General features: G+C 40.4%; 1 protein-coding gene and 1 non-coding gene across 2 annotated transcripts in view; both read right to left on the bottom strand.

Annotated features, from left to right (window-relative positions):
- Nucleotides 1-22,721, bottom strand: part of Ubap2 (ubiquitin associated protein 2) — a 72,622-nt gene that overhangs the window by 16,671 nt on the left and 33,230 nt on the right. Inside the window, 12 exon segments of the mRNA XM_090330119.1 lie at nt 547-760; nt 3,252-3,421; nt 4,766-5,040; nt 5,879-6,092; nt 9,161-9,240; nt 9,243-9,349; nt 14,056-14,123; nt 16,403-16,455; nt 17,345-17,410; nt 17,956-18,059; nt 18,772-18,826; nt 20,907-20,984. Coding sequence (XP_090186245.1) covers nt 547-760; nt 3,252-3,421; nt 4,766-5,040; nt 5,879-6,092; nt 9,161-9,240; nt 9,243-9,349; nt 14,056-14,123; nt 16,403-16,455; nt 17,345-17,410; nt 17,956-18,059; nt 18,772-18,826; nt 20,907-20,984 — 1,484 coding nt within the window.
- LOC150065548 (small nucleolar RNA SNORD121A) lies at nt 8,949-9,028 on the bottom strand. The gene has a single exon (XR_016535020.1). It is a non-coding gene; the product is annotated as a small nucleolar RNA SNORD121A (small nucleolar RNA).

A 22,721-nucleotide genomic window follows, 5' to 3' on the forward strand; every position in this document is an offset into this window, starting at 1 on the left:
ATGAAGTAAGTACAGAGTAATGAAGCAATAATTATGTCTATTCTACAAACAAACCCTAATAAATCTGAAGGAGCTGATATTATTTGAAAACCAGATTTTAGCATTTGGGGAAGTAAAAAGGACATAGCAATGAAACAGTCCTTTAATAGCTACTATAATATTCAACTATATAAAGAATACAATCCCATTAAATAACATAGTACCATTTTTATTTAGTCATTCATTTATTATTTTGTTTTTTGCCCGTCCTGGGGCTTGAACGCAGTGCTTAATTAAGCCTTGTCCCTAAGTCTCTTTGTGATCAAGGCTAGTGCTCAACCACTTTAGCCACAGCAACACTGGTTTTTGCTGAGTAGTTTATTAGAGATTAGAGCCTCACTGATAAGGCTAGGAGTTTGGCTTAGTGGTAGAGTCCTTGCCTAGTGTGCATGAGGCCATGGGTTCGATTCCTCAGTACTACATACACAGAAAAAGCCAGAAGTGATGCTATGGCTCAAGTGGTAGAATGCTAGCCTTGAGAAAGTTCAAACTTACAAAACTACTTACTGTGATAGTTCCGGGAGTTGACTCGGATGGACTCACAGAGCTTTGGTATGTGATCCTGTTGTGCACAGAACTCTGGTCATAGGAGGAAGACGTTGTTACAGGGCTAGTGGAGCTCAGGGCTGAGCTGGTCAGACTAGAGGAGGTAATGACTGAAGTTGTATAGGTGGTGTTCTGTACAGCACTTGTCATTGGTAAAGAGGTATTCAAAGGATCACTAAAAAAAGTTATTAAGATATACATTAATGTCATTTGATACAAACAGAACCACAAAATCAATTTTATAGCCATATTCTAAATTAAATGAACATGAAATGCATTCATATTGCTATATTATTTTTGGTATGATTAAATTTCAACATACACACAACCCACCTAATTTAACTGACAGGTAGACAGATAAAAAAAGGAAACACAACACAAGTAAGGATGACAGGTGTATTTTAAAAAAACAGAAGAGTGGGCTGGAAGCATAACCTATTGGTATAGTACTTGCCTAGCATGTCTGAAGCCCTGGGTTCAATTTCTAGGTACCACATACCAGGAAAAGCTGAAGCAGTGCTGTGGCTCAAGTGGCAAAGTGCTAACCTTGGCAATAGTGCTCAAGGACAGTGCCCAGGGCCCTGAGTTCAAGCCCCAGGACTAGCAAAAAACAAAAACCAACAAAAAAAAAAAAAACCCAGCAAAGTGGGCAGGGTCATAGAATGTAGGAACCAGAACCAAAGCCAAAACACTGTTTCTCACTATTCTATGTATGTGTCTGTAAGTCTATGCACAATTCGTGTCCATACTGAAGAAGTTTGCTATTACTAAATGCATGAAATCTGCCTCTGTATGAGGAAACACTAACTGATAATACCTCAGATCTGGTACTTTTATTCTACTGAGTGGGTATAGTGGATCATAGTTATATTTATAGCTACTCAGGAGGTAGAATGGAGAGGATCACAGTTCAAGGCCAATCCAGTTTGAGAGAACCTGATCTCAACCAACAGCTATCTGAGTTAAGATATGTTAGAAATGGAGGTGTGGGGCTCAAGGGGGAAGGCACCTACTGTGAGTGGAAAAGCTGAGTGAGGTCCTGAATTCAAGCTCCAGCGCCACTACCAAACCAAGCTATACCAAACAAAACCAAAAGCTGGGTCTGGTGGTAGCATTCATATCACCCAAGCTACTCTAGAAGCCTAAAGTACAGGTTATAGTCCAAGCCAGTCCACAGTTACTAAAAAAGAATGAAAGCAAAAAGGGCTGAGAGTATGGCTCAAACGGTAGAGTGCAAAATCCTGAGTTCAAACTCCAATATACTAAATTGTATATATGTATATAAATTATATGTACATATATAAATTCTACTGAAGTAAAAATCAATGTTGCAAAAATGTGTTAAATTTGAACCCTTCCCACACTACTGGTCAGAAAGTAAAATACTGTAGGTGTAGCAAAAGCAAGTTATTCAGATGATTAAAGATAGCAATAACCATAGGACTCAATAATTGTTCGCCACACATATCCAAAAGAATAGAAAGCACACAAAACGTATAACTAAATGTACACAGCAGCATATTCATCGTCATCAAAAGAAGAAATAAACCAAATGTTTATCAACTAATGAATGGATAGGCACATGTGGTATAGATGCACAGGAAACTTTGGCAGTAAAGTATAAACCTTAACTGGTGCTAAGGCCTATAATCCTAGCTACTCAGCAGACTGAGAGCCAGGGATCACAATTCAAAGCCAGAAAAGTCTGCAAGCTACAAAATTGCCAGGCACTGTGGCTCATGCCAATAATCTTAGCTAAGTGGAACTATGGCTTAAGTGGTAGAGTCATGAGCAAAAGAAGCTCAAGGATAGCACCCAGGCCAAGAGTTCAAACACCAGGACTAGAAAAAAGTTAATAATACATAAATAAAAACAACAAAAAGGGGCCAGGAGTTTGGCCTAGTGGTAGAGTGCTTGCCTAGCATGCACGAAGACCGGGTTCAATTCCTTGGTACCACATACATAGAAAAAAGCCGGAAGTGGTGCTGAGGCTCAAGAGGTAGAGCTCTAGCCTTGAGAAAGTCCAAGGACAGGGCTCATGCCCTGAGCCCAACCCAAGACTGGCAAAAAAAAAAAAAAAAAAAGCTGGACTAGAAGCATGGCTAAAGTGGTAGAGAGCTATCTAAAAAGCAAATCTAGTAACCATGAGACCTTGAGTTCAAATTCCAATTTCAGGAAAGAATAAACCTTGAAAACAGTAGCATGCAATGTCCAGATTAGGCAAATCCTGAGACAGATTGTCAAGGGATGACAGTAAGTAAGAAATTTTGAGTATATGCTATACGTTTGGTGGGGGAGGATAGAAGTTCTAGAATTAAAAATCACTGATAGGGGCCGGAAATTTGGCCTAGAGTGCTTGCCTAATGTCCACGAAGACCCGGGTTCAATTCCTCGGTACCACATACACAGAAAAAAAGCCAGAAGTGGTGCCGAGGCTCAATTGGTAGAACTCTAGCCTTCAGAAAGTCCAAGGACAGTGCTCAGGTCCTGAGCTCAAGCCCAGGACTGGCAAAACAAACAAACAAACAAACAAATAAAATCACTGATAGCTTCACACATTCATTAACACAGGATTACAATATTCCAACAAGGGATTTCTTATGACTTTTGCTGTTGTTTGAACTAAGAACTAAATTCAAAGTAAGAAAAGTGGTTACATTTTGTACCTTACAGATTTCGAATATAAGCTGATGGGAATTTGATTACTATTTTCACTACTTGGAGATGCGCCAAACTCAGAGAGAGAAGGTTCTGTTCCAAATTCCAAGGCCCCAAACTGAACATTTAATCCTGTGATATCTGTTGAGCCAGGCATTTCCACTGCAGAAGCTGGAATCTGAAAAAGTAAAGCTATCATGTCAGGGACAGTAGTCAAGGACTCCAAATTTGAAAGCACTCAGAAAAGCAACTGTTTCACTGGCAGAATCGGGGAATGAGAGACAAAGAAGAATGCGTTTTTCGCTAGGCACCAGTGGTTCACGCCTATATAATCCTAGCTACTCAGGAGGCTGAGGTCTGAGGATCATAGTTCAAAGCCACAGTTCACAAAAAAAGAGGAATCCAGTTTTTAAAAAATGAATGAAGGGAAGAATAAAGAATAATTAAAGGGTCACAGGGGGAGAGGCTGACATTGTTACTATAAAGCTGCCTATTGAATTATAATGCTAAGGAAGGAGAATGGAAGCTGAACTATTTTCAGAGAGACCAATTTTGAAAGCCTTGTCTGGTCAAGGAACCACACATTCTCCAGCTATAGGAAAAAGTAGTACACAGAAGACCAAAGGCTGCTGGGCGTGGTGGTTCACACCTGTAATCCTAGATACTCAGGAGGCTGAGTCTGGGGGTCCTGGTTCAAAGTCAGCCCTGACATGAAAGTCCATGAGACTCTCATCTCCTGAATTAATCACCAGAAAACCAGAAGTGGTGCTGTGGTTCAAAGTGGTAAAGCACTAGTCTTGAGCTGAAGAGCTCAGGAACAGTTATAGGCCCAGAGTTCAAGGCCCATGACCAAAGTGGGGGAGTAGGAAAGGGGCCAAATGCTTTGAACTAGATCATCAAGTTTATACATGAATTAAGGTTCTCTGGCTCTCAGTATTATTTCCTCAAATATAATCCAAGCCACTCAGGGCCAAATCCATATAAAGCAGTAAGTTATGATTTTTTTGAGGGGCAGGGGGTCCATCATGGGGCTTGAAGTCAGGCCTGGGCATTGTCCCTGTGCTCTACTGCTTGAGCCACAGTGCTACTTCATTTTTTTGGTGGTTAACCGAAGAATCTTATGAACTTTCTTGCCCAGGCTGGCTTTTAACCAAGATACTCAGATCTCAGCTTCTGAGTAGCTAGGATTACAGGCATAAGCCACCATAGCCCGACTTTTTATTTTTTTAACTCAGGGAAGTAGGGGTATTGCTTAAATGGCACAAGCGTAAGCCACAATCAAAAAAGCATTCAAGACTACCAGCACAATAAAAATGTAAGTCTCACTGTGTATCCCAGGCTAGATCTCTATGTAGTCCAAACTAGTTTTCAACTCTTGATCCTCCTGCCTCAGTCTCCCAACACATTTACTACCACAGTTATTACTACCTTGGGTTAGCAATGTGCTTACACCACAGTTTCTGATACTTATCTCACTAGAAATACATCCTCTGGGACTATGATTCCATGATGGAATCCTCACCTTAGAAGCTGGAGGTATCCGTCGCTTCGGGAGTTTGATGTGTTTGGGCTGTGGTTGGTGAGCAGATATGGAGATATTTTCCACAGCTGTGTTAGGAAGCTGCAAGAGTTTGTTCACAGTGGAAGTACCATTTCCAGGTGTTGAATCTCTATGTTTCGCCTGAGAAGGAAAGGACTCCAAACCAGGGGGAGGAACATTGACTGTCTGGGTCTGGTGCTGCTGTCGCTGGCTCATTTGGCTAAGAACTGGAGATGGTTCAGGCTGAGATTTAAAATCTAGGAAATACATAAAGGAACAAAGAAGAGCAATAATGTATTATTCTATTACAAAGAGTTTGAACTCCCTCTTACACCTTAATTGTTCATGAAGGGTTCAGTATGCTCCTGTGTGAGAGACAGACAGACACAGAGAGAGAAGGAGAGGGAGAGGGAGGGGAAGGTAAGGGAAAAGGAGAGGAAGGAAAGTGAGAAGAGAGAGGAGAAGAAAAAGAAGGAGAAGAGGGAAAGGGAAAGAGAGGAGAGGGAGGAAGAATAATGTTACAAAATGTACTACGAGAAACTGGGGAAGGAGGCCTGAGTAGGTTTTGATTTGCTCTTATTCATCATGCAGAGGACATAAGGATTATGCTTTGTTTTATGGTTATCTGAAATTTTAAATCATTATTTTATTGTTTTGTCTGATGTGTAAAAGCTATGACAGGGCTGGGAGTTTGGCCTAGTGATAGAGTGCTTGCTTAGCATGCACAAAGACCTGGGTTTGATTCCTTGGTACCACATATATAAAAAGGCAAGAAGTGGTGCTATGGCTCAAGTAGTAGAGAGCTAGCCTTGAAGTGAAGAGCTCTGGGAGAGTACCTAGGCCCAAAGTTCAAGCCCCAGGGGAAAAAAGAAGAAGAAAAAGAAGATGATCATCCTTTGTCTGTGGTATAATTTTAAAACTTTTTAAAAATATTTTTTGTCTTTTTATCTGACTATGGTGTTTTCTTTCACAAAAGTAAAAATGTTCTAAAAAGAAATATATCTGGATAAATTCACTTCAGTGGTCCTAATTCAATATGCTGCTAATAATTCAGCATGTCCTTAATTATGGTCACCAGAACAAAAGTATACTTACCAAAATGATTAAGGGCTGCAGACTGGGATACTGAGGGCTTGAGATCCCAAGATGTAGTAGTCGTAGGGGAGCTAGTACTATTCTGCTGTGAACTTGGGGTGGCAGTAAACTGGCTCAAACTTGAAGTATTCAACTGGTCCAAAATCTGGGAGCTGGTCATATTTGCCATTTTTGATGGTGCAAGCTCTCCAAATCCTGAGCCAAGGACGGATGACTTTAAAGAAAAGTAACAGACAGATCCTCAGGAATACAGACTACACCAGGATCCCAAGAGCAAAGCATTTTAAAGAGTACACCCTGGAACATCTGAACTAGTAAGTCACATCTGAGAACATAGCTACTCAGGAGGCTGAGGACTGTGATTCAAATCCAGCCTGTGCAGTAAAGTCTATGAGACTCTTATCTCAAACAACCAAAAAAAAAAAAAAAAAAAAAAAAAAGAAGAAAGAAAGAAAAGAAAAGAATATGGTGCTATGGCTCAACCTAGTAGAGTGCTGGCTTTGAGCAAAAAAAAACCTCAGGAATAGTGCCTAAGCCCTGAGTTCAAGCCCCAGGACCAGCAAAAAAGGAAAATTCCACATGAAAATATAACCATGCTCTAAGAGGAAACTGGAAAAATAAGTCACCCTTTTAGGTTCTGAGATGAGTTTAAGAGGAACAGAAATATTTGCCATAGATTTGAAGGGATTTTTTTTTTTTAAAGTGATGTGTCAAGTCACAATCATAAATCACTTTTCTAAAACTAAAGAGGAATAAAAGTAAATAACAAAGACATGCTTGACAAACCAAAACAAAACTGCATCTGTCATCATAGTAGTCATCATTTTTGTGTGTCAGTCTTAGAGCTGGAACTCAGAGCCTGGGCACCGAGCCTTGTTCAAGTGTTCTAGGCTATCACTCTCACTTGATCCACAGCTTCACCTATGGCATTTTGGTGCTGTGTGTGGAGAAAAAGAGTTTCACGGGGGCCGGGAGTTTGGTAGAGTGCTTGCCTAGTATACACAAAGACCCGGTTCAATTCCTCAGAACCACATATATAGAAAAAATTCAGAAATGGTGCTGTGGCTCAAGTGGTAAAGCTCTAGCCTTGAGAAAGCCCAATGACAGTGTTCAGGCCCTGAGTTCAAGGCCCAGGAGTACCCCCACCTCTCCCCCCCAAAAAAGCCAGGTGCAGTGGCTCACACCTTTATTCCTAGCTACTCAGGAGGCTGAGATCTGAGGATCCAGGTTCAAAACCAGCCCAGGGCACTAAAGAATGTGAGACTCTTATCTCCAATTAACCATAGAAAATGGGAAGTGAAGCTGTGACTCAGGGGTAGGGTGGTAGCTTTGAGCTGAAGAGCTCAGAGACGGCGCCCAGGCCCAGAGTTCAAGCGCCATAACCCATCAAAAAAAAAAAAAAAAAAAAAAAAGTTTCATGGGCTTTCCTGCTAGGGCTGGTATTGAATGGTGATCCTTGTATCTCAGCCTCCTGAGCAGCTAGGATTACAAGTGTTGAGTCAGTACCCAGCCACAGGAATCATCTGCAATGATTACAACAGAATAGGTCAGCTCTGAGGTCATACTATATATCAAATGCAGTATCTATTAAAATACTATATCAAATACAAGTCACAGAGCTTAAACAGTTAATGTTCTAAAATCAGACACTGCAACACACAGGTAATTGATGAGCAAATACCTTAAAATACCAAACATGCTCTAGAAAAAATTAAACTCACAAAATTAATGCTACTCCCATTCCTGCCCTGTCATAGTTCATATATACAGATCCAAAGAAACAAGTATGGTTACACAAGCCTGCAGTTCTACCACTCAAAAGACTGAGGCAGGAAGTTCAGGGCAAGCCAGTGCTCCTTTTCTCAAAAAAAAAAAAAAAAAAAAAAAAAGAAAGAAAGAAAGAAAGAAATAAGATGGGCACAGTGGCTCCCGCCTATAATCCTAGCTACTCAGGAGGCTGAGATCTGAGGATCCAGGTTCAAAGCCAGCCCAGGGCACTAAAGAATGTGAGACTCTTATTTCCAATTAACCATAGAAAACCAGAACTGGCGCTGTGGCTCAAGGGGTAGGGGCAATAGCCTTGAGCCTTAGTACTCAGGGGCAACACCCAGGTCCAGAGTTGAAGTCCCATGACAAGGAAGGAAGGAAGGAAGGAAGGAAGGAAGGAAGGAAGGAAGGAAGGAAGGAAGGAAGGAAGGAAGGAAGGAAGGAAGGAGGAGAAAGGGAAAAAAAAAGAAAAATACTGCCAGGTACAGTGGCTCATGCCTGTAATCCCAGCTACTCAGGAGGCTGAGATCTGAAGATCTCAGTTCAAAGCCAGCCTGGACACTAAAAAGTCCATGAGACTCTTGTCTCCTATCACCAGAAAATCGGAAGTGGCACTGTGACTCCAAGGGGTAGGGTGGTAGCTTTGAGCTGAAGAGCTCCCAGACAGCACCCAGGCCAAGAGCTCAAGTCTCATAACCAACCTCCGCTCCCCACCCCCAAAAAAGTCTTCTAAATTCAGCTGGGATAAAAACTGGGGGGAAAAAAATTCTGTTTCCCTAAAAAATAATATCAAGGAAATAAAACAATTTCATTTTACCATTAACATTGAAAGACATGGAGTGTTCCAGTTGTAAGAAATCCAAAATGGCTTCATTGCTCTACAGCTAACTTTTTATAAGCTAGGCTCTAAGTTACTTCTCATTCTTTTCTAATAGTTTCACAAGTTTGTTTGTTTTTTTTTCTGATGAGAGTCTAACACGCATCAGGAGTCAGTCATACACCCACAACTGAACGACACTGTTTCAATGAAAACACATTCAAATATAAGGGCCTATAATATACTTTTCGGTACTTTAAAAGGGAGCATTTATTTTTTGGAATGAGAACAAAGAAAATCACATAAACATAACACCTAGATACACTTATAATTAGTTTTAAGTCAAGAATGACAAACACTTGCATTCAGGTCAACTAAATATATTAACAAATTTGAGAAAAAAAATCATTAAGAAGGATGTTTTCAAGCAGTGTAATTATTACTTGAAAATGAATTCAATATGTCATGAAGAATATTTTTATTTTGGTCCAGGAAACTCAGTAGTAATATTCCACACAGAATCATCAGATATGTGCTTGAAATGAATACATCACTGTTTTCTGGACGAAGATCTATTGCAGAAATTTTAATATTTGTAGTACTTATAGAAAATAATTGTAAGGCTTGTACCATATCAGAGACTACCATTGTAATGGGAATATTTCTTAAAATCTCATATTGAAATAAAAGTGAATTACCAGACTCTGAGGAGCATAAGCGTTGGTAGCAGTAGAGTTGCCAGTTCCTGGTGCCATCTTATTATTGTGTTGAGAATTGTGAAGACCAGGGCTTGTCCAAAGCCCTGTTGCTGGGAGGTTTCAAAGGAGTTGACTTCCGAGGTCTGACTGGGGGGAATAGGCTTCTGAAGCAAGGCTACTAGGTCGATACTAAATAGAAAAATACAAATGAGAAACAAGACATGAGTAACAAATGAATTTGAGAGGCAAATTGTGATGAAGTAAACTTAACTTGGAAATTGCCAACTGGCAGGGCGTGGTGGCTCCTAGCTACTCAGGAGGCTGAGATCTGATGATCAAAGTTCAAAGCCAGCCCAGGCACAAAAGGAACTAAGACTCTCCAATTAACCTCTAGGAAAGGAAGTAGGCTTGGACAAGGGTATGTGGTAGCCTTGAGTTTAAGAGCTCGGGGACAGAGCCCAAGCAGAGTTCAAGCTCTATGACCTGAGGGGGGGGGGAAGGGAGAGGGAGAGGGAGAGGGAGAGGGAGAAGAAGAGGGAGAGGGAGAGGGAGAGGGAGAGGGAGTGGAGAGGGAGAGGGAGAGGGAGAGAGAGAGAGAGAGAGAGAGAGAGAGAGAGAGAGAGAGAGAGAGAGAGAGAGAGAGAGAGAGAGAGAGAGACAGGGAGAGGGAGAGGGAGAGGGAGAGGGAGAGAGAGAGAGAGAGAGAGAAAGGAAGAAAAGAGAGAGAGAGAGAGAGAGGGAGGGGAGAGGGAGAGGGAGGGAGGGAGAGAGGGAGGGAGAGAAAAAGGGACAAAGAAAGAAAGAAGAAGAAAGAAAGAAAGAAAGAAAGAAAGAAAGAAAGAAAGAAGAAAGAAAAAAGAAGAAAGAAGGAAGGGGGAGAGAGAGAGAGAGAGAGAGAGAGAGAGAGAGAGAGAGAGAGAGAGAGAGAGAGAGAGAGAGAGAGAGAGAGAGAGAGAGGAAGAAAAGGAATTATCAAACTGAACAGAATAACAGAATCCTTGGAAAATAAGAGTTTGAGAAGACCTCAATCACCATAAGAAGGTTACAAAGCTGTATAAATCAAAGCATGGATTGAAAAAATAAAAATATTCTTAGAAATCTGCTAAAAAAATGACACAATGAGTCAAAAATATGAAGTAAAAATAGTCAAGATACTGAGTGCTTAGTACAGGTTTATGCCTATACTAAGCCTTTCTTGAGGCTAATATCTGTGGATCAGAGTTCAAAGCCAGCAACAAAAGTCCATGAGACTTTTATCTCCAATTAACTACCAGAAAACCAGAAGTAGTGCTGTGGCTCAAAGTGACACTAGTTGGGGCCAGGAGTTTGGCCTAGTGGTAGAGTGCTTGCCTAGCATGCACGAAGACCTAGGTTCGATTCCTCAGTACCACATACATAGAAAAAAAAAAAAAGCCAGAGTGGTGCTGAGGCTCAGGTGATAGAGCTCTAGCCTTCCAAGGACAGTGCTCAGGCCCTGAGCTCAAGCCCAGGACTGGCAAAAAAAAAAAAAAAAAAAAAAAAAAGTGACACTAGCCTTGAACTGAAGAGCTCAGGCACAGTGCGTAGGCCCAGAGTTAAAGTCCTATGACTGAGCAAAAAAAAAAAAAAAAAAGTAATTAGTAATAATAGTAATAGTAACAACAATAAATAGCCAAGTTATAGAGACAGCTTGGATGTGATTCCAAAAAATGTGATACCTAGACACAAGGGAATTTCATACAGTCATTTACAGGGAAAAGGATGGTCCTAGAACAAATTAAGTTGTAAGGTAAGGCATGTACAGAGACACAAATGGTATATACTTGTCTCATAAGTGGAAGCTAGATATAAAATAAATGATAAATTATACCAAACCCTAAGCATTTATACACAGTGAGACAAAAGGAAGATATCCTTAGGGGAAGAACACAAAGGTACTGTACCTGAACATATAAAATACTTTTTACTGAAATGAACTCCAGGATATGGATACGAGTTTTTTCTTTCTTTGTTTTTGTTTTCATTTAACTTTATTTTTTTTTCTAGTTAGTTCATTTTTATGTCTTTGGTAGGGTAAGAGGGGCATAGAAACAGAGGGACAAAGAGTGAACAAATGGGCCAGAGTTCGGCCTACTGGTAGAGTGCTTGCCTACCATGCACAAAGACCTGAATCCAATTCCTTGGTACCACATACATAGAAAAAGCTGGAAGAGGTTCTGTGGCTTAAGTGGTAGAATGTTATCCTTGAGAAAGCCCAAGGACAGTGGCCAGGCCCTGAGTTCAAAAAAAAAAAAAAAGGGAGGGGGGCTGGGTGAACAAATGCAGCAATGATACTCACTAGATACTATGTTGAAAATGAACTAATAAACTATATACAACTTCTGGGTGGAGATGAGATGGAAAAACAGAGAGGGAAGGAGTTACATTGTCCAAAAAGAAATGCTCTTTACCTGGCTTATGTAACTATAATCCCTCTGTAAATTAGCTTTATAATAACAATAAAAACATTTACAAAACAATATTAAGAGTAAACTTAAAAATTAATTTAACTTAAATATGTTTAGTCTAAAGTTTGCCTTATCTGTTTAATATCTTATGCCATTTGTCACTTGGAACTAGAGCTTCCTACATTTTTCGTTTTCTTTTTTGTGCCAGTCCTAGGGCTTGAATTCAGGACCTTGGGCTTTCTCAAGGCTATCTCTCTACCACTGGACTCCCAGCACCACTTCTGGCTTTTTCTGTGTATGTGATAGTAAGGAATTGAACCCAGGGCTTCATTCATACTAGGTAAGCACACTCTACCACTAAGCCACACCGCTGGCCTCCTAAAGTTTTCTAAAGCAGAGTAAATCCATATTCTTATGGAATGAAGAGCTCAGCCATGGTAGAAGGTTCAGTATTTCTCACATTTACTTTAAATATCTCTGCAAGTTTTATATTGTATCCTACAAAATACTTGAACATGTGTGTAAGTAATTTTCTTGAGAAATATTTAGGAATAAAAGCACAACAAAATAATAAGGACTATGTTAACAAGAACTCCTGCAATATCCCTGAAAAAAGATATTGCAATTTGAGAAGCATGTCCTAACACCTGAAAGCATAAGATATAAAGGTATAGATAACCATTACCTGCCATGTGAATGAGATGCTAATCCCCTATAACAATTCTTCTCCAAACCTAGTAGACAGACCTGCAAGGTACACCAGACTACCTAGCAGAGTGAAACTCAGCATTCTAGTGAAAAAGGCAGATTCTGAAGGCTCAAGTAATTCAGGATCAATTCTTTATATAATGTGAAGTTCAACACTGATGTCCTGTTTTTATATACTGCCATTCAAATTCTCCAGGACCCATGTTAAATTCCCAAACGAATGTTTTAGACTCCAAGATAATGTTCTAATTTACAATATCCTAATTCTGGGAACACAAATTCCCCTCCCCCCCCAAAAAAGGACCTTGAACTCAGTCTGGGAGCTGTCACTGAGCTCTTCAGCTCAAGCCTACTACCCTACCCTTGAGTCATCCCACTTCCATTTTATAGAGGTTAACTGGAGATAAGAGTCTCAGGTCCTTTTGTGCAGGGGCTGGTTTTTAACCTTGATCCTCAGATCTCAGCCTCCTGAGTAGCTAGGATTACAGGCATGAGCCACCATACCCTGCCCTAAAAAATTTTAATTGTATTTGATTGCAAAAGTCACATTATTGTCAAATTAAGTAAATTAAGTGGTGGTGGTATGGTCGTAGATGCCCACCAAATACTCAGTAGATATCCAAAGTAGAAACATTTGCATTATAATATACTTATTGAAATAAAAAAATTGCATTATCACCCAAATTCTGAGGAAGTTCTAATCTAAAAGGTTGCTAAATCATACACATGAAACTGTACTGCATTGTCTTCTGGAAAACAAAAGAGCCACTAAAAAGTTTAGTTATTAGCCAGTGTGGTAGCTCAGGCCTGTAATCTTACTCAGGAGGCTGAGATCTGAGGATCAAGAGTCAAGACCAGCCCTGGAAAAAAGGACCTGAGACTCCTATCTCCAATTAATCTCTAGAAAACAGGAATTGGGACTTGGCTCAAGGGTAGGGTGGTATCCTTGAGCTGAAGAGCTCAGGGACAGAGCCCAGGCTGTGTTCAAGCCCCATGATCTACCCTCTCCTGCCATCCCCCCCACCAAAAAAGTAAAAGAAAATTGACCTAGGAAACTCACTAGATCATAAACACAATGGGGGAGGTAGGCATATCCATCATAAATTTTTAAATTAAAATAATTTAATAATCTTCCTTTTGAATATCTTTAAGGCTTCATATATGTGTGTAGTGATTAACTGGACATATATGGATATTTGTACATACACATACAACTCAAAAAGAAAAAAATTTAAGAAAGTAGGAAGCTTTTCTTTAAGGAAAAGACTGCCAATAGTGGAAACTTAGGTTTTCCTTTTCCATCATCATTTTTTTCCCCCCAACAATGAAGTCTTACACAAATGTGAAGAGGGTACAAGGAAACATAACAGGACTGGTTCGGGATGAAGGAATGGGGAGAAGGGAGAATGAGAAAGGGGGTTACTATGATCAAGATGTAATATATATACATAAATAGATTTGTTAAAACTCTTTTTGCACCTAACTGATGCAAATTTAAAACATGAAAATAAACAACAGATTTACAAAAATAAGCATTAAATAAGTTAAGCTGCCCAACTACTAACCACAAAATCAAATGCTATTTTAATCTTCAAATGAATTCCACCAATTAGTGAAGCTGTTAACTCTTCAGATAGAAGTACTGATTAGTTAAAAGGAAAACTAAATAGAAAGAAACCCAAAATGCAAACATATATCCTAAGGCAAGAAATTTCATTATGCTATGAATAGCAATAAAAGACTCCCAGAAAATAAGTTTACCTTTGCCCAGGTGTGATGTGATTCTCCGCTGGGACAGATGAGGCAGTGAAGACTTTTGTTTCAGAAAGCTGTACGGAAAGTTTGAAAACTTTTTAAAAATCTTACTCGATGTTTTAAGACCAAAATTTTCAGTCATCAATACTGATAGTTCCTCTCACCTAAAAGATGTTCACCTAAAGGATGTTGTAAAGGAAATGATATATACAAAGGGCCATGACAAATAATTTCCTTCAAATGGAATTAATTTTACTTCAATAAACTAAAAAGGCATGTGGCTCTTGCCTGTAATCCTAGCTACTCAGGAGGCTGAGATCTGAGAATCAAGGTTCAAAGCCAGCCAGAGCATAAAAGGATCTGAGACTCTTATCTCCAATTAACCTCTAGAAAATGGGAAGTGGGGCTTGGCCCAAGGGTAGGGCACAGCCTTGAGTGGAAGAGCTCGACAGTGCCCAGGCCAGATTCAAGCCCTAGGACCCACAAAAAAAAAAATAAAAGTAAAATAAATAAATAAACTAACAAGTCTGACTTCATCAGCTGAGTACTGGTGGCTCTAACCTATAAATAATCCTACGTACTCAGAAGGCTGAGATCTGAGGATTACAGTTTGAAGCCAATCCAGGCAGAAAAGTCCATGAGCATCTTATCACCAATTAACCACAGAAAGCTCTATGTGCCAGTGCTGGAGCTTGAACTCTAAGCCTCATGTTCTCACTTGGCTTTTTTACTCATGGCTTCACTTTCAGCTTTTTGGTGGTTAATTGCAGAAAAGTCTTGAGGATTTGCCAGACTCCACTTATTTTGAAGATCACAGAGGTGAGCCATTGGCACCAGGTTCTATATTTTCAATGACTAGAATGGGCACTGAAATGTTAGAAACTAATGAGGCAACATGGAAACCCAGTAAAACTATTGTTCAAATGCTCCTATGGAGCTAGGGGTTTGTGGCTTATGCCTGTTATCCCACATACTCAGGAGGCTGAGATTTGAGAATTGAGTTTTGAAGCCACTTCAGGCAGCACTAATCCCTGAGACTCTTATCTCCAGTTAACCAACAAAAAGCTGGAAATGCAGACGTGGCATAAGTGGTAGAGTGCTATCCTTGGGCAAAAAACCCAAGTGAGAGTGTGAGGCCCAGAGTTCAATTAGGCTAAATACAAATTGTACCAAGACGGGTGGGGGGGGTGGGGGGAGGGTAATGGGTACCAAGACATGTGAAAGGGTATCAATGTATGTGAATTAATGCACCTTCTATCTGGCAAATATCATGTAACCCTTTTATTAATTACAATAAAAAATTTTTAAAAAAATACAAATTGTGGCCCCAAATATCCAGTCTTTCTTTCCTTTTCTTTCTTTTTCTACCTCCCTCCCTCCCTCCCATTCTCTCCCCCACCCCTCCATCTCCTTGCCAGTCCTGGGGTTTGAACTCAGGGCCTGGGTACTGTCCTTGAACACTTTTTCCTCAAGGCTAGCACTTTGCCACTTGAGCCACAGTGCTACTTACAGCTTTTTCTATGTATGTGGTACCAAGAAATCAGAACCCAGGGCTTCGTACATGCTAAGTGAGCAATCTACCACTAGGTCTACATTCCCAATCTCCCATTCTTTCTATTAGTCGAGATTTTCTAAAAGTACACTCCACAAAGGAGAAGCAGCAGCAACAGCTGCCCCTCAATTCAAACTAGGGGGTAAGTTTACTCAGATAAGATTTCAGTCCTATTTAAACCTGTTTGTGTTTGCTAGTCCTGGTGCTTGAACTCAGGGCCTGGACACTATTCCAGCCCCGTGTATATGATTTAACAGTACCATAATGGAACCCAGGTCCTCACCCAGCTCAGCACAAACTATTCCATTTTTTCTGTTTATGTGGTGCTGAGGAATCGAACATACAGCATCATGCATGCCACTAAGCCACATTCCCAGCCCTCTGCACATTCTTATGCAGAAACTTAAAAATCAAATTCAAAATCAAACAAAACAGAAAATACTATTCTGAAAGACATCTGCTGAAAAAAAGCCAATTCTCTAGGCCCATGGCTAGGACAAATATCAAAAAGATAAGACAAATGTCTTCAGGCTTTTCCCCCAAGGACAGATGCCCCCAAAACACCCAACCAAAGATGGTTTGGGCCTGGAGTTTGGCCTAGTGGTAGAGTGCCTGCCTAGCATGCACAAAAACCCAGATTTGATTCCTAGGTACCACATACATAGAAAAAGCTGCAAGTGGTACTGTGGCTCAAGTGTAGAGCTCTAGACCTGAGAAAGCCCAAGGACAGTGCCCAGGCCCTGAGTTTAAGCCCCCCCCTCCCGCAAAAAAAGGTGGTTTGACCTGACACCAAACACTTACATCTTCAGTCCAGTCTTCTGCTGTCCACTCCTCCACAGAATTCTTCCAGGCACCTGCTAAAAATAAAATGAAAGTTAACAACACGAAGTCAAATATTTTATTCCCAATGATTTTTTAATTGTATATGGTGCAAAGAAAAAAATTGTATCTCAAGGCTGGGAGTGTAGCCTAGTGATAGAGTGCTCACCTAGCATGCATGAAGCATTGGGTTCAATTCCTAGGTACCACATAGTCAGAAAAAAAGCCAGAAGTGGCACTATGGTTCAAGTAGGAGGGCGCTTGAGCAAAAAGTGTCCAAGGGACAGTGCACAGGCCCTGAGTTCAAGCCCTAGGACTGGCCAAAAAAAAAAACCAAACAAACAAACAAACAAACAAACAAGAAAAACACTATAGCTGGTCAAGGTGGCTGCAATTATCTCCAGTTAATCACTAGAAAAGGGGACATGAGGCTGTGGCTCCAGGTGTAGGGCAGTGGCCCTGAGCTGAAGAACTTAGGGATAGGGCCCAGGCCCAAAGTTCAAGGCCCATGACTAACAAAAAAAGAAAGAAATGTTCATTAGTCAATGGAAAATTGTGACAGAATTTTTCAGAGTTTTTGGAACCCTCTGTACAGGAGTAAACCCAGACCTTATCCATGCTACGCATGGATACCCACTACCAATGAACTTTCCACCTCCATCCATAAGGTCTAAACAATGTGATTTTTTTTTTTTTTTTTTTTTTTTTTTTGCCAGTCCTAGGGCTTGAACTCAGGGCTTGAGCATCGTCCTTGGAGTTTCTCAAGCTCTAGCACTTGAGCCACAGCACCACTTCCGGCTTTTTCTATGTATATGGTACCAAGGAATGGAACCCAGGTCTTCATGCATGCTGGGCCATCACTCTACCACTAGGCCATACTCCAGGCCACCCAAACTATGTAAATTCTTCAAGGAAAAGTCATACCTTTGAGTCCATAGGAAGTTTTGTTTGGCAGATCTTGACCTACACTGTGAGATTTTGATACCATTTCTGTAAATCAAAAGGGAAAATGTCAACAGTCAAAGCTAAGTACAGTATCACTTCTCATCAATAATTTACATTTCTTTGGTAAACAAGGTCCAAAATATTAAGGAAAAATTCCAGGAAGTTACAGAAGAAACGAAAAGATGAACACATTTACATGACTTTCATTATAATACAATACCTGAATTGCCCCACTGTATTATTATTGCTCATTTGTTACTATGCCTTATTTAGTTATTTCAGTCATGGGTCTTGGAATTCTGAGCCTGGGTATTGTCCCTTAGCTCTTCAGCTCCAGGTTACAACCCTACCCCTTGAGCCTTAGGCCACTTCTGGTTTTCTAGGGGTTAATTGGAGATAAGAGTCTCAGTCTTTAGTCCCCGGGCTGGCTTTGGGGATGGCTTTGAACCTGGCTTTGAACTGTGATCCTTAGATGTCAGCCTCCTGAGTAGCTAGGGTTACAGGCATCAGCCACTGGTGCCTAGCTTGAAAATGTAAAACTCTTATTGGAGCAAACATTTAAATTATCTTTTGACTAAATCAACACTTACCGGGTCCCTCATCTGCACCATTCTGAGTAGCTTCCCAAACAACTAGCTTTGTTCCACAGCCATTTGTAGATGTAGAATCGGAATAATCTGCAGGATTAAATGTCCTGTGATTTGAAATAAAGAACAAAGGCACATAAATGAAGGGAGCCAGAAAGCCACAAAATTAACTAAACACGATCTTTTTTTCCCATATATTTTAAACACAATCTTTTTGACTGACTGGCCCTTTCAAACAGCCACTCCTTGGTTAATTCTTCTGCCTATCACAATGCACATCTCCTAAAACAATCATATGCAAGACATATTGAGATATACCGAGGATTTTTCAATTTTGTCCTTATGTTCATTTGATTCTAGCATTGTTCTTTATTTTCTTCCTTGGTTTCTTCAATGACACACTGATCATTCAAACATATATTGTTAGCCCGGAGCCAGTGGCTCAAGCCTGTAATCCAGATCTCAGGAGGCTGAGTTCTGAGGATCATGATTCAAAGCTAGCCCCTACAGAAAGATCTCAGGAGGCTGAGTTCTGAGGATCATGATTCAAAGCTAGCCCCTACAGAAAAGCCTGTGAAAGTCTTCTGTCCAATTAGCCACTAGAAAACCAGAAGTGGAGCTGTGGCTCAAAGTGGTAGAAAACAATACCTTGGAGCAAGAGCTTAAGGATACCACCCAGGCCCAGAATTCAAGCCCTAGGACTCCCCCCCACCAAAACAAAACAGAATACAGAATATAGAAACTAGGAACAGGACAGGGGAAGGAAAAGTAACAATGACTGAAGGAAATAACTGCAAAAACAAGATGGCTGTGACTTACCCCATACTTTGGGATGAGAATCTCCCTGTCCCTCTCCCTCTGCCACGTCCAAATCCTTTTAAAAAAAAAAAAAAAAGAAAGAAAAATAAAGAGAAAACAGAAAAGAAATAACTGTGATATGCAACACTATCAATATCCTATACACATATACTTCTTACCTTCTGTACCCTATTCTCATCCCTCAGATAAAAATCATCGCTATTGTTTCTACTAGCACTGATAATCATGCAGGGCATGACATACATACTCAGCTACACTTTAAGACTTTGATGGTCCCTGGTACCATCAAAAGAAAAAGAAATTGCTGATCACTGGAGGCTTATGCCTATAATCCTAGCTACTAAGGAGGCTGAGATTTTAGGATTTCAGTTCAAAGCCAGTTCAGGAAGTAAAAAGTCTGTGACTCTATCTCCAATTCAGGCCAGAAGTGAAGCTTTGGCCTAAATGGTAGAACACCAGCCTTAGGCAAAAAGGAGTGCAGGGTCCTGAGTTCAAGCCTTAGTAACAGAAAAAAATGAAATTGAGATTAAAGACTGGGCATTGGGGCCTCACTCTTGTGATCCTAACTACTGAACAGGCTGAGCTTTGAAGGTTTCAAGCCAGTCCAGACAGAAAAGTCCATCTCCAGTTAGCCAATATTAATTGGAAGAATTGCTCAAGATGTAGTGTCAGCCGTCAGCCATGAGCAAGAGTTTAAGGACCTGAGTTCAAGCACCAGTATCACCTCACTACACACACACACACATACACACACGCGCGCGCACACACACACACACACACAAAATGAGGTCAGTCTGAGCTACAGAGAAGTAGTCAGATGCCAATAGCTCATGTCTGTAATCCTAGCTACTGGAGAGGCTACTTCTACAGATCATGATTCAAAGCCAGCCCAGGTAAAAAAAAAAAAATCACTGTGAGGGAAAGGTAACAATGTTCAATAAGAAACTCTATACCGGTGCTGGGAGTTTGGCCTAGTGGTAGAGTGCTTGCCTAGCATACACGAAGACTGGGGTTCAATTCCTCAGTACCACATACACAGAAAAAAGCCAGAAGTGGTGGTGAGGCTCAAGTGGTAGAACTCTAGCCTTGAGAAAGTCCAAGGACAGTGCTCAGGCCCTGAGCTCAAGCCCAGTACTGGCAAAAAAAGAAAAAAAGAAACTCTCTACCTTATATATGTAACTATATCTAACTGTAACCCATCACCGTGACAATAAAATTAAATTGAAAAGACTCAGTAATTGCCGGGCATGGTGGCTAGCCTTGTGCATAATAGAGGTCCAGGGACAGTGCCCAGATCCTGAGTTCAAGCCCCAGAAATGGCACAAAAAATTAAGAAGGAGGAGGAGGAGGAGGAGGAGGAGGAGGAAGAGGAGGAAGAGGAAGAAGAGGAGGAAGAGGAGGAAAAAGAGGAGGAGGAGGAAGAAGAAATGATATAGCATACAATAAAATACCACTCAGCCTTAAAAATTAAAAAAAAGAACAAAATTTGATCATTTGGAAAATGGATGAAACTAGAAGATATAATATTGAGTGACAATAAGCTAGGCACAAAAAAGCTAGGCACATGATTATTATGCTATCATTATGGAATCTTTGAAAAAGTTGAATTCAGGTCTATGGATATAATTCAGTGACAGAGCAAGTACTTATCCTATATTAGGTTAATTCACAGCAAGAAAGAAAAGGTTGAATTTATAATAGACAAAAATGACAGTTTCTAAAAGCTGGTTTAGAAAAGGTTTGGGCTAGTTTTAGACACAGGAATAGTAAATTTTGTTATCTATTTCAAAGAAAGATGACTTTAGTTGACAATAATATATCACATATTTCAAAATAATTTAAGAGTAAATTTCAAATGTATTACCATAAAAAAATCTTAAGTGAGATGACACTTAAGCTTGATTGAATAATTCCACATTGTATACATATCAATGTATCACATTATACTCTAATGTAATGAAATTCTTTTCAACCAAAAGTACTATTTGCCTGGGGATGGTGGCTCACCGTCATAACATTTTAGAGAGCCAAGCAATCTTTCAGGCAACACTGCCATCCTTCCTCAGAGCCCTGAAAGTCAATAGCTTGCCTTCTCCCCTCTGCCAAGCACTTCCTCTTAGCTCACTGCAGCTTACCTCTACCCCGAGCTCGCTTGCCACGGTCTGAAGGCTTATCCCCTTGGTTGCAATCAATTCCATTCTCTTCACCTCTAACTAAGGAAGAAAAAAAAAAAGCAGAATGATCTATTTTTCATTTACAAAACCTCTGACATAATCTTACCCAGGGTGGAGGGGAGCTTAATGAGCAGGTTACAATTTAAAAAATGAATTCAGAAACCAGGAAAAGCTAAAAGTGGTACAAAAGCAACATATCTTATATAATTCATAGTGTGAAGTCTTAAAAGAAAGGAAAATAATGCAGAAATTTTCTTTTCCTTCTATATAGATTTGCTTTTTCCTAAATTAATCTGCTAAAAGAAAAATCACACTTTCATTATGTAACCATGTGATATACTACAGAATTCATTTATAAGTTGAGTTCAAACCCTGGAAAGGCAAAGAATCCATCAGAAAAACAATACCAAGGAAATAATACATATTTGGAATGCTAAGGTACTATTATTTAAGAAAAGTTTTCTACATTGTCATCCACATGTCAACAGTTTCCTCTTTGTCTCTACATTGGTATCCTTCTACTCTAATTTTAAAAATTTCAAAATAAAGAAATTTCAAGCCGGGCACTGGTGGCTCATACCTATAAATCATAGCTAATCAGGAGGCTGAGATCTGAGGATCTTAGTTCAAAGCCAATCCGGACTTTAGTGAGGGCACCAAAGTCCGTCAGTCTCTTATTTGCAATTAATCATCAAAAAACCAGAAGTGGGGGGATGGGAAGTTTGGCCTAGAGGTAGAGTGCTTGCCTAGCATGCACAAGGACCCAGATTCTATTCCTCAGTATATAGAAAAAGCTAGAAATGGTACTGTGGCTCAATAGTAGAGAAGTAGCCTTGAGAAAAACCAGGACTGACTGTCAAGAAAAAAAAAAAAAAAAGGAAAGAAAAGAAAACCAGCTGAAGAACTCAGGGACAGTGCTCAGGCCCAGAGTTCAAAAGCCCTACAATAGACCCCTCAAAATCTATCTATCTATCTATCTATCTATCTATCTATTTATTTATTTATTTCAGGGCCAGGAGCACACTCCCAGGGCCTAATTGTAGAGTGCTTGCCTAGCATGCATGAGGCCTTGGGTTCGATTCCTTGGTACCAAATATACAGAAAAAAGCTGAAAATGGTGCTGTGACTCAAGTGGCAGAGAGCTAGCCTTGAGCAAAAGTGCTCAAGGACAGTTCTCAGGCCCTGAGTTCAAGCCCTAGGGCTGGCAAACAAACAAATTTCAGAACTGGGTGCCAGTGGCTCATGACTGTAATTCTAAGCAGATATCAAAGGATCATGGTTCAAAGCTAGCCCAGGTAGGGAAGTCCTTGAGACTCTTAGCTCTAATTAACCAGCAAAAAAGTTGGAGCGGTGTGAAGGCTAAAGAGGTAGAGGACTAGCCTTGAGTAATAAGAGCTCAAGGATAGGACAGGAGGGTGGCCTAGTAGTAGAGTGCTTGCCTAGCATGCACAAAGACCGGGGTTCGATTCCTCAGTACCACATACACAGAAAAAAGCTGGAAGTGGTGTTGTGGCTCAAGTGGTAGAGCACTAACGCGGAGGAAAAAGCCCAAAGACAGTGCTCAGGCCCTGAGTTCATATCCCAGGAATAGCAAAAAAAAGAAAAAAAAAAAAAAAAAGAAAAAAGCTAGAAATGGTGCTTTAGTTCAAGTTGTAGAGCTCTAGCCTTGGGAAAGCCCAAGGTCAGTGCCTAGGCCCTGAGCTCTAGGCCCTGAGCTCAAGCCCCAGGCCAGGGGGATGGGAGTGGGGAGAAGAGAAGCTCAGAGACAGCAACTAG

This window comes from Megascapheus bottae, chromosome 3 (genome assembly GCF_031878675.1).
Source record: "Megascapheus bottae isolate mThoBot1 chromosome 3, mThoBot2.hap1, whole genome shotgun sequence".
Taxonomy (NCBI): Eukaryota; Metazoa; Chordata; class Mammalia; order Rodentia; family Geomyidae; genus Megascapheus; species Megascapheus bottae.